The sequence below is a fragment of the Leptopilina heterotoma genome, unplaced genomic scaffold (genome assembly GCF_015476425.1).
Source record: "Leptopilina heterotoma isolate Lh14 unplaced genomic scaffold, ASM1547642v1 Lhet_47, whole genome shotgun sequence".
Classification (NCBI taxonomy): Eukaryota; Metazoa; Arthropoda; class Insecta; order Hymenoptera; family Figitidae; genus Leptopilina; species Leptopilina heterotoma.
Window position 1 is genome coordinate 196,662 of NW_025111098.1, and position 16,901 is coordinate 213,562.

A 16,901-nucleotide genomic window follows, 5' to 3' on the forward strand; every position below is an offset into this window, starting at 1 on the left:
TTTTAGAAAAACTTTATTATTTTAAAAAAATTCTTCAAAAGAATTTAATTGGGATTTTTAAAAAGTTTTAAAAAAATTGTTCATATGAGAATTTAATTATTTTCCTAAATAATAAAATTCTTCGAAGAAATTCAATTGTTCTCAAATTTTTTGATAAATACTTTGCAACAATTCGATGATTTTAAATATATTTTAATTTTAAAATTTAAAATATTAAAAATGTTAGAAAACAAAGAAGCAAACAATAACTAATTTCAAACTGCGAACAAATTATCGAAATACAACGAATATTATTAGTATAGATTAGGAAATAGGGATAAATTTACTTGTCGGATAATTGAATAAAAAAAATGATGGTCAATTATTATGGATATAATACATTTGTAGAGTGTGTGGTAGGCATAGATGTAAATAATATTGGATTTTATTCTTGAACCATCGGGAGATGGGAGATGGGAGATGGGAGAGGAGGCGCAGAATCAGGGAACTCTGTTTAATCTCGGGGGTGGGATTCCACCCCAACCCAATCTCTCTCGACGCGTGTGAATTGGACGTAACTGTTCCACATACGTCATACCGTCACGCTCCAGTATTGATATCATCCTGGTATGGATAAAAGTACTATTTTAATCCCAATCTTCCTCCAAAGCCTAGTGACAAATCCAAGACGACATGAACTCAACGAATTGAAACAAATTTAAAACCAACATGGCCCAAAATAGAGGACGAACCGAAACAATTCTTCAGAGGAGGATCTCGCACTGAATATGAACTTGTTAATTTTCACGACTAAACAATTCATTGTCAGGGGAATTGAGTGGATCTTTCTCTTAGTGCATCTGACATGAGATAAGATCGAATTAACGTGCCACACACATAACTATATAACTATCAACGTTGGTATTTTTATAAAAGATTATTTACTCCAAAGGGATTGTTACTCTAAAGTTTGCAATTTTCTATCATGGATAATATTAACGAATTCGACATTAGACTGGAGAAGGAATTTTATTACGCTGGCGAAACGATTCGTGGTCACGTTATTCTACACACGACTGAAAACTTCAAGCTGAGATGTGAGTATTATTATTGTTTGGGTCAATTTCTCACTGAACTGGGCCACCTAAAATCAACTTTTTAAATTTCCATTATGTCAATACAAAATTTGTTACAGCCGGGTCGTGGTACAAAAACATTCCCGAAATGCGTTTTTAAAAAATTTTTAATTTTTAATTAGTTATAAACAATTAAATGCTAAAGTACCTTTTTAGAAAATTCACTATTGCTTCGTTGTTTTTCAATAGAATTGATAGAATTTAATAACATTTGGTAGAGATGTACAAAAAAAATTGCCTCTATTAATAACAACAAGAGTTTTCAAAATTCACGATTATTTATGCAAAATAAATTGTTAATTAATTAAACAATTCAAGTTTTAAGTCACTTCTGGACTAGTTACGAAAAAAATTCAAAAACTACAAAAATTTATGATTTCTACATTTAAATTTCAAAAAGAAAAATTTTTGCACCTTTAAAATTTGAGCAAATGACATAATTTTAAAGAGCAACGTGCAAGCGCTCCACAGTGGAGAAAAAATTTACTTTTTCGTTTTGAATCATTCTACAGGTCACAATTTTTTACCTAAACGATTTTTTTTCTAAATTTTTCAAGCCCGATTTTTGAATTTTTGTTTTTAAACATTTTTGTAATTACAATAAGTATTAAAAAAAAATCATAAAATCGTAAAAAAAATATTTTTTTAGCTTCATTAATTAAGAAAATTAATCAAAACACCCTATTAAAATAATGCTTGAGTGTTCTTTTGTTGTATGAAAAAAAGTATAACAATTTGTTAAATAGTTTAAACAATTAATTGTTGTTATTTTTTACATAAATTGTACTTAGAACTAGAAATTTCTAGTCTTTTCTGAATTATTGTGCAATTTTTCAGGTGTACAGCATCTACTGATGATAAAAAATAATTTATTTATTAAATTGTTTAAACAATTAATTGTTGTTTTTTCATAAACTGTACTTAAGGCTAAGAATTTCTAGTCTTTTCTCAATTATTGTACAATTTTTCAGGTGTACAGCATCTACTGATGATAAAAAATAATTTATTTATTAAATTGTTTAAACAATTAATTGTTGTTTTTTCATAAACTGTACTTAGGGCCAGAAAAATATCTACTAATGATAAAAAATAAAAAATAAATTAATTCAATAATGTTTAAACAATTGAGGAGCAAGTTTTCAAAAGCTGATAAATCCATTTTTCAAAAAAATCGAAATAAACCATAAATTTAATAATTTAAGGACCTTACAAATCGATATGTCTTTGTTAACTTTACGAAAAAAAAATTTATTATCAACAAATTTTCAATTTAAAACTTTTTGTCATAACCAAGATGACTTATAATTTGTATGTTTTTTATTAGAAAAAATTACTAAAACCAAAATCATTGAATTGAGAAAAATTTTTGAAAATAATTGACTTTTATTACTTTTGGAAATAATTGAATTCTTGTGATGAATACTATTATTTATGAAAGTGAGTGAATTTTGCAAGGAATTTTGCTATTTATTTATACAGATAATTGAAATGTTGACAACAATTTTTTTAAAATTTTTTGAAAATAATTGAATTTCTGCAAAGAATTTTATTAATTTTGAAAGTAATTAAATTCTTGTGATGAATATTATTATTTATGAAAATAATTGAAGTTTACAATGAATTTTATTAAAACTCCTGAATATATTTAAATTTCGGCGAAGAATATAGCTTCATTAATTAAAAAAATTAATCAAAAATGATAAAAAATTGAAAATTATTTATTTAAAAATTGTTTAAACAATTAATTGTTATTATTTTTGTCATAAACTGTACTTAGGGCTAGAAATTTATAGTTTTTTCTTTATTGGGCACTTTTTTTGTAACTAAAACATTCAAGTAGAAAAGAAAAACTAAAAATTAATTATTTAAACATTCTTTAAACAATTGATTTTGTTAATTTTTCAATTTACTGTACTTAAAACTATAATTTCTTAATTTTTTTCAATTTTTGCATATGAAATAAATAAATAAATATCAATTATTCTTTAAATGAATATAATTATTTTTAATAAAATATAAACAAATTTCAATTATTTTAAAAATTTTCAATTATTTGTTTATAAAAGTTCAATTATTTTGAAACAATAGAATTGAAAAATTCCAAGAATCTTATTTTTCAGAATTTTCAAAAAAAACTTTGCGAAAATTCAATTTTATTAAAAAATTATTTTGAAATTATTTTGAAACAATAGAATTGAAAAATTTCAAAAACTCTTATTTTTCAGAATTTTCGAAAAAAATTTGCGAAAATTCAATTTTTTTAAAAAATTTTAAGTGACTGTCCGTAATTTGATTGAAAAAGGTTAGTAAAGTCCGTAAATAGTTAATAGTTAATAGTTAATAGTTAGTCCGTAAATTGTACGATATAATTTGGATAATTTTAGAAAAATTTCAAATGCGATATTGTAGAAATTCAATTACTTTCAAAAGTAATAAAAATCTAGTTGCAAAAATTCAATTATGTTAAAATTTTTTTAAAAATTCAATGATTTTTAATAGGTATTTACCATTCTAATAAAATTTTCCAAAAGAATTCAATTAATTTAATAAAATTCTACACAAACCTTTAATTATTTTCAAAAAATAATAAAAATTTCACAGGAATTTCATTATTTACAAATTTTTTTTTATAAATTTCTTCGCAATCATTCAATTATTTTCATAAATAATAAAATTTTTATTGGGAATTCAATTATTGAATTCTATAGTAGAATTTTCTTATAAAAATTGATTTAAAAATGGATTTCAGTTAAAATTTTAGATTATAATAATTGAATATTAAAAAAGCATTAGAACGTAAATTTTTAGAAATAATTGAATTTTGAAAAGGTTTCAAATTAAAATCTTTGAAAATTTGAATTTTTCCTACTTTTAACTGACAAATTTGTAGAATTAATTTTTTTGAAGAAGTTTAATTTATTAAATTTTTTTTAATTATTTCAAGTTTTTATTTTCTATAAAATTAAATAATTGAAATTTCGTAAAATTGAATATTGTAATGAAATGGATTTGAAAATTGTCAATGAACATTTTCGAAAATTATTAAAAATAATCGATTTTAAGAAGAATTTTAGTTAAAAATTCTTGAAAATAATAATTAAATTGATAACACAGGACCACAAATTTTTTTTTAAAGAAAGTATTGACCGGACTATGTTTTTTATATGTTTTTTGGGTCGTTGAATTCGAATCCGAACACAGTTTTCCGCCATCACGTCAAGTTTCTTCACAAATTAATAAAATTGAAAAAAACTTACTGTAAACGAAGATTTAAATAGAAATAAGCAAAAGATTCTATTAAAACAACAACTTTAAAACACTGAAAAAATATTATATAATGTTAAACAATCAAAGAAACTCGTAAATATTTAAAATTTAAGATGGCGGATCAAATATGGTGTCGATTTTTTTAAAATTCACCCAATTCGCCTGAAACTTGTTACTCGGGGGTTTTTGGCGTCGCTAAACACGAATTTCACCTTAGTTTTCAAAAATTCAAAATGGCGGATCCAATATGGATGACCAATTTTTAAAAAAATTATTGAATAATTCGTTAGCCATATTGGATCCGCCATTTTGAAGAAACTTGATGTGATGGCGCAAAACTGAGTTCGGTTTCGAATTAAGCGACACAAAAAACATATAAAAAACATGGTCCGGTCAATACTTTCTTTAAAAAAAATTTTGTGGTCCTGTGTAATGATTTTATCACTCGGTCATCTTTAATATATTATAAAACATGAAGAAATCGATTATCTTCATCAATGTATTCATGTTTTATATTTATGAAAAATTTAATTTATAGTTTTAAGTAAAATGTTCTTTTATTTGACTTGGACTGATGGTTACATTTTTGTCAGCATTTGGTACGTAATTTTTCATTTTTGTTCCGTAAAGTCCGTATTTTTTTACCATTTTCACTGGTTCGAGCCCTGGAAGTCACTTAAAACTTGAATTGTTTAATTAATTAGCAATTTATTTTGCATAAATAATCGTGATTTTTTTAAATTGAGATTGTTGTCATTAATAGAGGCAATATTTTTGTACATCTCTACTAAATATTATTAAATTTGATAAAAAAAACAACGAAGCAATAGTGAATTTTCTAAAATAGTACAAAATTATGTTTAAAATTTTCTTTTTAATTTTTTAAATTATGTAATTTAAAAAGTTTATTTTGGTGGCCCAGTGCAGAAATTTTGTCTCTTGTGCTATTGCAATCTTTCGATTTGGTTTCAGCTGTGAGAATATCGCTGCGGGGACAAGCGCACGCCGAGTGGAAAATTATGGTCAGCGGTGATCGAAGGAACGTTAAAGATGATCAATATTTTGTAGACGAGAGAATTATAGTTTGGGGACATGGTAAATATTTACAGAGATAGTTATTGTGGTTGGTTGAGTTGGTTGAGTTGGTTGAGTTCTAAATGGAATCTAACAATTTTTGCAGACAGTTCCGAAGGACCGATTCCGATTCTTCCGAGGGGGAAGCATCAGTTTCCGTTCACGTTCAATTTACCCGAAAGTGCTTTGCCGTGCAGTTTTGAATCGCGCACTGGCTACATTCGTTACTACATTAAGGCCACGGTCGACAGGCCGTACGCGAGTCCTCCACAAGGTCTTAAATACTTTACTCTCATCGGGCCTCATATCGACTGCATGGATGAACAGTATCTGGTAAGTTCCTTATTCTCTTCTGCTCAATTCAAATCCAAAAGTCCAAAACAAGAAAAGAATTGAAACTATCTCGATTGCAGAAACCGATGATTGGCTCTGAAGTCCACACATCCTGCTGCTTCTGCTGCAGGAGAAATCCGGTCGAATTGAGTGCACAACTGGAGAGAAGTGCTTACGTTTGCGGGGAAAGTATCAAACTTCGGGCAGCGCTCGACAACAGAGGGTTGGAGCAGGCTTGGCTCAATGTCAAATTAACACAGGTAAATAAAAGTCAAATAGTTTTTGATAATCGTTAATTGTTTAATGGCAATTTGCTTTACTTTATCTTTCATAGCAAGACTTCTTCTTGTCTCTGAATTTTTTTAGTTTAATGATAATAATTAATGAATATAAGACTCTTTTGTGATCCAATTATTATATTAGTGTAGAAATTTTGTGGTTTGTAGGATCAAATTTAAAATGAAAAAAACTAAATTTTAAAATTTTTTTAGACGTTTCGATCCTCGTTTGGATCCTAATAATTAGTATTGATATAATACACTCAATATTTTAATGATTAAAATTAATTTTGAAAATAATATTGAATTGTAAATCAAACTTGTAAAATGCAAAGATCTTTTATCAGGATTGCCACAGGTCAGGGAAAAGTTAGGGATTTTTTTATTAAAAGTACTGAAAAAAATTCAATTTTTAGAATTCACAAAAAAATTCTGAATTTTTGTGTCTTTTTTCCTTGCTTCATAAACTAGAAAATTACCACGAATTCTAATCCAAAAACCTTTAATTTTGTCTATTTCTGACAATAATTTCTCCTTAAATAACTTAATTCCATAGGAGAACTGCCATAAATTTATTACTTATAAATCATCATCATTTAATAAAGTATTTTTTTGAAAAATTTTAATTTCAATTCTGTTGAAAAATTTAAACGCAATTTATTCTTTGAAAAAATTCAACTATCTTAATAAATATTTAAATTCTTTCCAAAAATTCAATTATTTTCAAAAATTTAAAAAAAAAATCTCGTCAACATTTCAATTATTATTTTTATAAATAGCAAAGTTGTTTGGCGAAATTCAATTATATTCAGGAATTTTAAAAAAAATCCATTGCAAAATTCAATTATTTTCATAAATAATAATATTCATCTCAAGAATTCAATAATATTTTCAAAATTAATAAAGTTCTTCGCTAAAATTCAATTATTTTCAAAAAATCTCAAAAAAAATTGTCAACATTTCAATTATTTTTATAAATAAAAGGCAAAATTCTTCGACAAATTTTAACTATTTTCGGGAATTTTAATAAAATTCCTTGCAAAATTCAATTATTTTCACAAATAATAGTATTCAGCACAAGAATTTAATTATTTTCAAAAGTAATAAAATTCCATTATTTTCAAAAACTTTTTTTAATTCAATGATTTTCAATACCCTACTATTTTAATAAAATTTCCTAAAAGAATTCAATTATTAAACCAAAATTTTGATAAAATTCTACACCCACATTCAATTATTTTCCAAAAAAGTAAAAAATTTCACATGAATTCAATTATTTAAAATATAATTTACATAAATTTTTTAAAAAAAGTCAATTGTTTGAAACTTTTTTTTATAAAATTCTTCGTAATAATTCAATTATTTTTATAAATAATAAAACTCATTTGCAGAACTTCAATTATTTTCAATACAGTTTTAATCAAATGACACGAAAAATATAGTTATTCTTAAAAAATTTTATTCAAATTCGTCGAAAGAATTCAATTATTTAAAAATTTGTTAAAAAAATTCATTATGTGAATTCAATTTTAAGAAACATTCAAATATTAAATAAATTATTTACTTTTGTAATTAAATAAATAAATTCTCGTAGAATTTTCTAATAAAAATTAATTTAAAAATTAATTTTAGTTAAAGTTTAAGATAATAATTGAATTTGGGAGAAGTTACTAATAATTGCAATTTTTAGCTAAATAATTGAATTTTTTAAAAAGTTTATTATAAAAATCTTCGCAAGAATTCAATTATTAAAAAAAATGGTATCCGGACAAGAAGTCCAAAACAAAAAGTCCAAATCAAAAAAATTCAAAAATAAATGAAATCCAAAAAATTAAAAAAAAAAATAGTTTCACTTTGGACTTATTTTTTGGATTTTTTATAAATAAAAAAATATAAAAATCTAATTGGTTGCCTTGAATGAAATTGTCCTTTTTTTGAGTTGCTCATTTCGATGACTGTGAATTGAAAGTAGGTAAACTTAACATTTTAAATTTCTAAAAAAAATTAAATTAATGGAGTAGTTTAATTGGAATTGTACACAAAAAAATAATTGAATTTTTACAAAGAATTTTATCAAAATTGTTGAAAATAATTTTATTTCTTGGAATAATTGTTTTAAAAATTTTATAGAATAATTGAAATTTATGAAAATAATTGAATTTTTGTGAAGAATTTTTTTATTTGTGAAAATAATTGAATTTTTGTGTAGAATGTTATTATTTATGTGAATAATTAAAATCCTCCGACTTTGGACATTTTTATTTTGGATTTTTTGTACTTTGGACTTTTTTTCTTGGATTTTTCGGTTTGGATTTTAAGAATTTTATTTTTTGTCCTGTAATCAAAGAAAATATATCTAATAAAGCTCTTCTTGAAAATTCAATTATTTTTATAAATAATAAAATTCTTTGCAGGAATTCAATTATTTTTCAAAATTTTAATAAAATTGGTTGAAAAATTTCAATTATTTTCATAAATATCTAATATAACGTATTGCAGGATTTCAATTATTTTCTTATACATTTTAAATAAATTTCTAGAAAAATGGAACGATTTTTAAAAATTATATTAAAATTCTCCGAAAGAATTCAATTACTTTAAAAAATTTGTTCTTTATAAGAGTTCAATTTTAAGAAATGTTTCATTATTCAATAAATTATTTATTGTTGTATTTAAATAATTTAATTCTCGTAGAACTTTCTATAATGAGAATTGATTTAAAATTGAATTTCAGTTAAAATTGGATAATATGTAATTGAATGTTAGAAGCGTTATAGTACTTTGGAAATAATTAAATTTCAAACGATTCTTAATTTGAAATCTTTGAAAATTTGAATTGTTGAAAATAAGTAGATATTTAAGGAGGTTCTCTTTAATGTTACTCTTGAAAAAATTGATTTTCGTTAATTTTTTTTTCAAATTTTGAGAAAACATTTTCTCACAATTTGAAGAAAATTTAACAAAAATCGATTTTTTTAAGAGTAATAGCTCCGGAGAATCTTCTTAAATATTTATTCTAAAAAATTCTTTTCTTTTTGAATGTAATTTAATTTGAATATTATGAAAAAATTTAATCGTTAAATTTAATTTTTTGATAGCTACTTTTTCACTACTTTTTTGAGTCTTAAAGCAACTTTTTGATACTTTTTTAAAATTAATTATCGAGTACGAAGTCTCTTTTGTTACGTTTAGTTTTATTTTTGTATCTCAGAGATTTTCAGTTTTTCCTCTTTTTTCCTTGTTTATTTTGCATAATTATCTTTATATCTAGTTTATTATTGCTATTATTTTGACCGTACTATTTTATTTTTTAGTTATTTTAGTTTTAGTTTCTTGTCATCAAACTTATTGTTAGTCCAATGGAGGGCTAACTTTCTAGGAACTTAATCTCATTAACCTGAATAAATTAGTACAGGCGTTTCAACGTGGAATTATTGAGAGTCGACTGTAATTTATGTCGTCAAAAAGAAAGAAAAAATGATAGAATGAAGTTGAAGATGATTTTAGTTAATGCAAAAAGTCCTGATGCAAATAATGAATTGTAGAATGTAAATGGGAAAAATGTTTTTTCCAGTACGTGGAATTCTTCATCGACCGGGGCGTACTGGGGGCGAATAAAGAGTTGCAGAAAGTTGTTTTGGAGCACAAAGGGGAGCCAGTTTTGCCAGGAACAGCCGTCAAGTGGGACTCGGCTAAAACAATGGTTCTTCCTGTCTGTCCGCCCACGCTGGTAGGTGTTTGTCGGCTGATACAAATATACTACGTGCTGAAGGTACGAACCAACACACATCATATTACAATCAATGAATTTCCGATTTTCCGCGACACAATTAACGATTTGTGATTTGTGATTTGTGAATCAGGTCAGCGTGCAGTTGGAAAAATCCGGCGAAGATATGCAAATGCACTTTCCCATTACAGTCGCCACTGTCCCCTTCAGGATACCCAATATCACCAAGCAACCGCAAATTAAATATGGTTCGTATTCTCCACTCACCTCAAGCATGCCAAAACTATTAGTTTCATCCACTCTGCAAACTAGATTCAAACAATTTCTCAATTATTTCCATAATTTCAAATATCTCATTTTTTTTACTTTTTTTCATTTTTATCATCTATTTCGTCACTTATTTTGTCAGGTTTTCAAATATTTTTTAACCAAAGTTTAGCTTCTACAAAATATTTCATTCATTTTATTTTAATGACTTCAGGGTTGCCGCAGGTCAGAGAAATCAGGGAATTTCATCAAAAGTGCTGAAAAAATATTTTACAATTCAGGGTGGTCACAAGTTTTGGTTTATCAATTTACTGACATTAAAACTACTTTCCCTGACAACATTCTTTTTTCAGAAAAATATGAATGTTTACGGAAAATGAGTAAAATTTATGAATTTTAATAATTTCTAAAAATTACAATTATAACCTTTTCTGAATTCAATTATCTTCTACAATTTTCAACTAAACTAAACTAAACTAATCTCTGAATCAATTAATTTATATTTTAGAATTCAATTATATTTAAATACAAAAACTCAATTTTTTATAATAATTGTAACTCTCAATAGTTTTTTCTTAAGTTATTAAGATATAATATTTTCAAAAAATTATAAAGAAATTCTTACAATATTAATTTTTTAAAAATATTTTTAAATAATTTTTGAAAGATAATAGTTTTTCAATTTTGAAAAATTTCCAAACAATCAAAATTTGGTAAAATCTTTTAAAAGTAATTGAATTTTTGAAAAATATAAATAAAAATTATCAAATTTTTGAAAAATTTTAATTATTCGACTACGATTTCTCGAAAATTTTAATAAGTCCAAAAAGTAAATTTTCATAAATTTTTATTTACATTGTTTGAAGATTTAAAAAAAAACTAATTAATTTCTTGATGAATTTTAAATAAAAATTTTGAACATGATTGTTTTCTCCAGAATGTTAAAAATAATTCTAAAATGTTATTATTTTTTTCTGTATTATTTTCAACTAAATTTTACAAAATTTCAACTATTCAAAAATACTTTTATTATAGATATATTTGAAAAATTTAATTATGTTAAAAAATGATTCAGAAACAATTTTTGAAAGATTTGTTTATAGTTATTTTTCGCTTTAAAAAAATCAAAGTAAGTTGCACTTTTTTATTAAAAATTGTTGTATTTTGTTGTAATTTTTGGAAGAAAAGTCGAAAAAGTCGCAGTTTTTGAAAATAAGTCGAAAAAAGTCTCAATTTTCTTAATTTCCCTGACAAAAAATTTGTTTCCTCACATTTCTCTGACTTTACTGACTTTATGACATGTGACCACTCTGGCAGCGTACAAAAGAAAAATTCTGTACTTTTGTGTTCAGCAAAAACAAAAATTTCAAATTTACATTTTTTGAAAATTTGAATGTTGAATAATTTTAATTAAAAATTAGTTGAATTTATTATTTAATATAAATATATTTAATCGAAAAATTTCTGAATAACAGGTTTCACACTCATCTACTAAAACCAACAATTTACCACTTTTTTACGATTTACTACTATTTGGATAACTTTTTTTCAAATTGTGTCACTAAAAGCTACTTTTTTCTTTTTTTTAGAATTTGCACTACTTTAAATCAGTTAATAATTGAAATAAACAAATTATTCTCAAACATTTTGAAAAATTCTTTGAAACGTTTGAATTATTTTCCAAAATTTAAAGAAAAGTTTTCATAAGAATTCAATTATTTTCCCAAATAATGAAAATCTTCGCTAAAATTCAATTAATTTCAATGTATACTATTTTAACAAAATTTCCAAAGGAATTCAATAATTTCAAAGAATTTTAATAAAATTCTTTGCAAACATTCAATTATTTTCAAGAATCATAAAATTTTTACAGAAGTTGAGTTATTTCAAAAACAATTTTTATTTAATTTTTCCCAAAAAAATTAAATTTTAAAAGAATTTTTATTAAATTTTTCTCGGGAATTTAATTATTTTTGAAAATTTTCAAGCAACTCTTCGCAGAAATTCAATTATTTTCAAAAATTTTAATAAAATTCTATAACTATAAGAATTGAATTTTATTTTCAATAAAATTTAAACTAAATTCGTGGAAAAAAATGAATGAAATTTCAATTATTCAAATACTTAATAAAATTCTTCGGTGGAAGTCAATTAGGTATTTTCATAAATTTCAATAAAAATTTTTATAAGAATTCAATTTTAAAAATTTAGTTCATAATTAATTTTTAAAGGAATTTATGAATTTTTAGAAATATAAAATTAAATTTGAAAATATTTTTAAATTGTAATCTTTGGAAATTTTTATTGAAATACTAGAACTCCCATAAATTATACATAAAAGAGTAAATTATATTTCGAATTATTTGGAAATTTTGTTGAAATAAATTTATTGTTCATTTAAAAAATAATTTTTTTCTACATTTAAAAATTATTTTTAAATATTATCGTATTTTTGAAGAATTTACAATTCAAATTTCAAAAATTATTGAATTTTTTTAAAAATTCAGAATTGAAGTTATTAGCAGTATAAGAAAAAACATAAATATTTTTGATGAAAATTAGAAAGAAAAATGCAGTATCAAACTTTTGTGATTTTTCTGAATCATCTAAAACGAGTTGTTTTAAGCGTCAAATTTAATTTTTCTATAGCTACTTTTTGTAATTGAATTTCAGCGAAGAATTTTATTATGAATTTTTATCAATTTTTTCCACAAACTTAATTAAAATTTTATTGAAAATAATTCAATTCCTATATAGAATTTTATTAAAGTTTTTGAAAATAATTGAATTTTTGCGAAAGAGTTGCATTAAAATTTTCAAAAATAATTAAATTCCCGAGAACAATTTAATAAAAATTCTTTTAAAATTTGATTTTTTTTTTTGAAAAATTAATGGAAAATTGTTTTTTTAAATAATTCAACTTCTGCCAAAATTTTATTATTTTTGAAAATAATTGAATTTTTGCAATGAATTTTATTAAAATTCTGTTAGATAATTGTATTCTTTTGGGGAATTTTGTTAAAATAGACATTGAAATAATTAAATTTTAAAAAAAGAAAGAAAAATTAAAAAGAAAAAGAATTCTATTAAAATTTTTGACAATAATTGAATGTCTGTGTGGTATTTTGTTAAATTTTTTTGAAAAAAATTGAATTCCTAAAAATAATTTTTTTATTTCTGAAAATAATTGAATTCTTGCGAACGATTTTATTACAATTCTTTAAATAATTGAATTTCCAAGAATGCCTCAAAATAATTGAATTGAATTATTTATGTAAATAATTGAATTCTTGCGAAGAATTTTATTAAAATCTAGAAGAATAATTGAATTATTTTTAAAAAGTTTAGTTAAAATTGTATTAAAAATAATTGATTTCTTTCGAATATTTTTATTAAAATATTTGAAAATAATTGAATTCCTGGGAAAAATTCTAACATTCTTGTAAATAATTGAATTCTTCCAAAGAATTTCAAAAAAAACATTTTCTCAATTAAGTAATTGATATTTGAAATTAATTGGATTTCAGCGAAGATTTTCATTATTTGGGACGGAAAATAATTCAATTCTTACGAAAACTCTCTCCAAATAGCAGCAAATCGTGAAAAAATTAGTAAATAGTAGATTTTAGTACTTGAGTGTGAAACTTGCAATAAAAATTTCATAGTTCACACTAGAAAAATATAAATAACTTGCATTTTGCACTAAGAAATAGCATTTCATTAAATTACAGTGAAAAAGTCGACTACTCAGAAATTTTTGTCATAAAAATATTTCACATAATTTTTTTTTGACAATAATTTACAAAAAAAATATTTGCGACCAAAAAATATTGTTTTTAACAAAAAAGAAATTTGTTTTCTTCCATTCGTTAATTATAAATGTTGGGAACTTGACCTTCGTAAAAATAATAAAGTGAAAAATGTTGAAGTTAATAATATTTTTATTATTTAAATCTAGAAATAGCAGCAGAGCACGTGGAGGGTGGTTGTTACGTCGGCCCGGAGTTTCTTCTGGGACAAGTGTACGATGGCTCCGACCACTTGACCCAGCCGTCGCTGATCCTTTACAGGCCAGTTTACGTTTGCATTTCGCCCGAAACCCGAAGGTCTTTGAATCGCTAGCAATTGGCAGAAGAGACAAAAAACGACAAACTAAATTTCCAGGGTAAATCGCGTGAGAGATTTAAACGAAAGTAGACACACGAAATTTTCACAGACAATATATACAAATGTTATCATAATATAGTCGCGTACAAAAGAACCAATTATATTTCATAAAGACACAGCCGTTTCGAACTCGAGTTACATGAGGTAGATCAAGATTGTATTTTAAGACACCAAACTGTTGCCATCACAAAAAAAGGTGGCGGATTATTTATCATCTTTTCAAGGGGATTTTAAATAAAAACTGTACATTTACTAAATGGAATATTAGACGAAAAGATTGATAGGCAAATATATATATGACTCGTTGAATTATTGCTGATAATCCGAAAATATTTGTTCATGTTGCCAAATCGGTACAAGAGTACCGACCGTTTTTAGAATGTTTTACATTTTTCATACAAATACGTTTTTACAAATTAAATACCTACAATCTTCATTACTTTACTTCAATTTAATCGTCAAGTTGCATTTGAAATTTTAATTTTCACTTTTAATATTAAATACCTACAATTTAAAATTAAAGTTTTTAAATATTTAATGTTTTATAAACGAAACATTGTTTTGGAAAAGTGTATTTCTGAGACATTGAAAATGTACGAAAGAATATTGGGAAAGGTGAAGAAAACGAAAGTAATATAAAGTTTGTTATCACGGTGAGCTTGGATTCAATTCGACAAAAAATTCTTGCACTTCGAATTTTTTTCTGACATTGCTTCAGTGATGCCGATGCCAGCAATGATTTTAAGGCTAAAAATGAAAATAATTAGTCGAGGAATTTCTAAAACTGAAACTTTCAATTTTTTTTAAAGATATTTCAAATCTTTCTATTTTACTTAAAACTATAAATTAAATTTTTTCATAACTATAAAACATGAAGAAATGGATCACTCCGGGTCTTCGCCTCGAAGTGATCGACTTCCTCATGTTTTATAATAATTAAAGATGGAAAATTAATAAAATTAATTATTTTATATTATAAGAATATTCTACTTCTTAAAAATTATTTTCATCATTTCAATTCAATTATTATTTTCAAGAATTGCAACTAAAATTCTTTTTTAAATCAATTAATTTTCAAAGAAGTTCTCTGACAATTTTCAAATCCATTCTTTTACAATATTCAATTTTACGAATTTGAATTATTCGTAAATTCTCCAATTAAATATATATCTATGTTAGAAAAAAAAACAACAAATAATTTAAAAATAAAATTCAATTAATCTTTTTTCAAAAAAATTATTTTAAAAATTTAATTATTTCTAAAAATTCACGCTATGCTTTTAATATTTAATTATTATCTAAAATGAAATTTATTTCTAACTGAAATTCATTTTTAAATCTATTTTTATTAGAAAATTTTTACGAGAATTGAATTATTTAAATACAATAATAAAGAAATGATGCAATAATTGAATGTTTCTTAAAATTGAAGTCTGATAAAGAATTTTATCAAAACTTTTTTAATACCAATAGCATTTTTTGAGGAATTTAATTAAAATTTTTTTCAAAATAATTGAAATTCTGCGATGAGTTTATTATTATTATAAAAACAGATAATATTCCTAAAAAGAATTTTTAAAAAAATTTAAAAAAAAATAAAAATAAAAAAAATAAAATAAAAATAAATAAAAAAAAATAAAAAAAATAAAATAAATAAATAAATAAATAAAATTAAAATAATTCAAATCCATTTGTTTATATTTCAATTTTACGAAATTTTAATAATGCAAAAATTCTTCAATTAATATTACAAATTAAAAACTTCAAATAATTTCAAAAAAACTCATTTAAACTATTTCAAAAAAAATTAATTTTACTTAAAGGTGTAAAAATTCAAAACTTTTAAGGATTTTAATTTGAAACCTTTTCAAAATTCAATTATTTCTAAAAATCCATCCTTTTAATAGTCAATTTTAATTTAATATTCAATTATTATAATCTAAAATTTTAACTGAAATTCATTTTTAAATTAATTTTTATTAGAATATTCTACGAGAATTCAATTATTTAAATATAAAAGTAAATTATTTATTTTATAATTGAATTCTTTTGACGAATTTTAATAAAAAATTTTGAGAATAATTACATTTTTCGAGAAATTCAATTAAAATTGAATTAAAAATAATTGAAATTCTGCATGAGTTTTGATTATGAAAATAATTGAATCCCTGTAAAAATTGGATTATTTATGAAAATAATCGAATTCTTTTGGAAAATTTTATAAAAATAGTAGGTAGTTATTGAAAATAAATGAATTGAGGTATTTTTTTTTAAATAATTGAATTTCAGAGAAAAATTTAATTTCTTTTGAAAATAATTGAAATTTTTGACGAGGATATTTAAAATATTTTGAACATCTTTGAATTTCTATATGAAGAATTTTATTACTTAATGCAAATAATTGATTTTATGCAATTATTTTTAACTTTTCTAAAATTTACAATTTTTTTCAATTATTTAAATATAAAAATAAATAATTTATTAAATAATTGAATTATTTTGACGAATTTTAATAACATTTTTAGGAATAATTGAATTTTTCGAAAAATTCGATTAAAATTGTATTATTAATTTCTGCAATAATTTGTAACTTCGCCAAAACTAAAATTTTTCTATAAATCCATTGTTTTTAATAATTTTATGAAAAAGTTTTTTGAGAATTTTCAAATC

At 23.1% G+C, this 16,901-nt stretch overlaps 1 protein-coding gene across 1 annotated transcript; it reads left to right on the plus strand.

Moving 5' to 3' along the window:
* The first annotated feature begins 254 nt into the window (after positions 1-254).
* LOC122507517 (arrestin domain-containing protein 3-like) lies at positions 255-15,249 on the plus strand. The gene is made up of 7 exons (XM_043620268.1): positions 255-1,076; positions 5,355-5,477; positions 5,563-5,789; positions 5,870-6,049; positions 9,642-9,839; positions 9,931-10,045; positions 14,023-15,249. Exons 1-7 carry the CDS (start codon positions 965-967, stop codon positions 14,184-14,186), a joined length of 1,119 nt encoding a protein of 372 aa, XP_043476203.1. The 5' UTR covers positions 255-964; the 3' UTR covers positions 14,187-15,249.
* Positions 15,250-16,901: the final 1,652 nt, after the last annotated feature.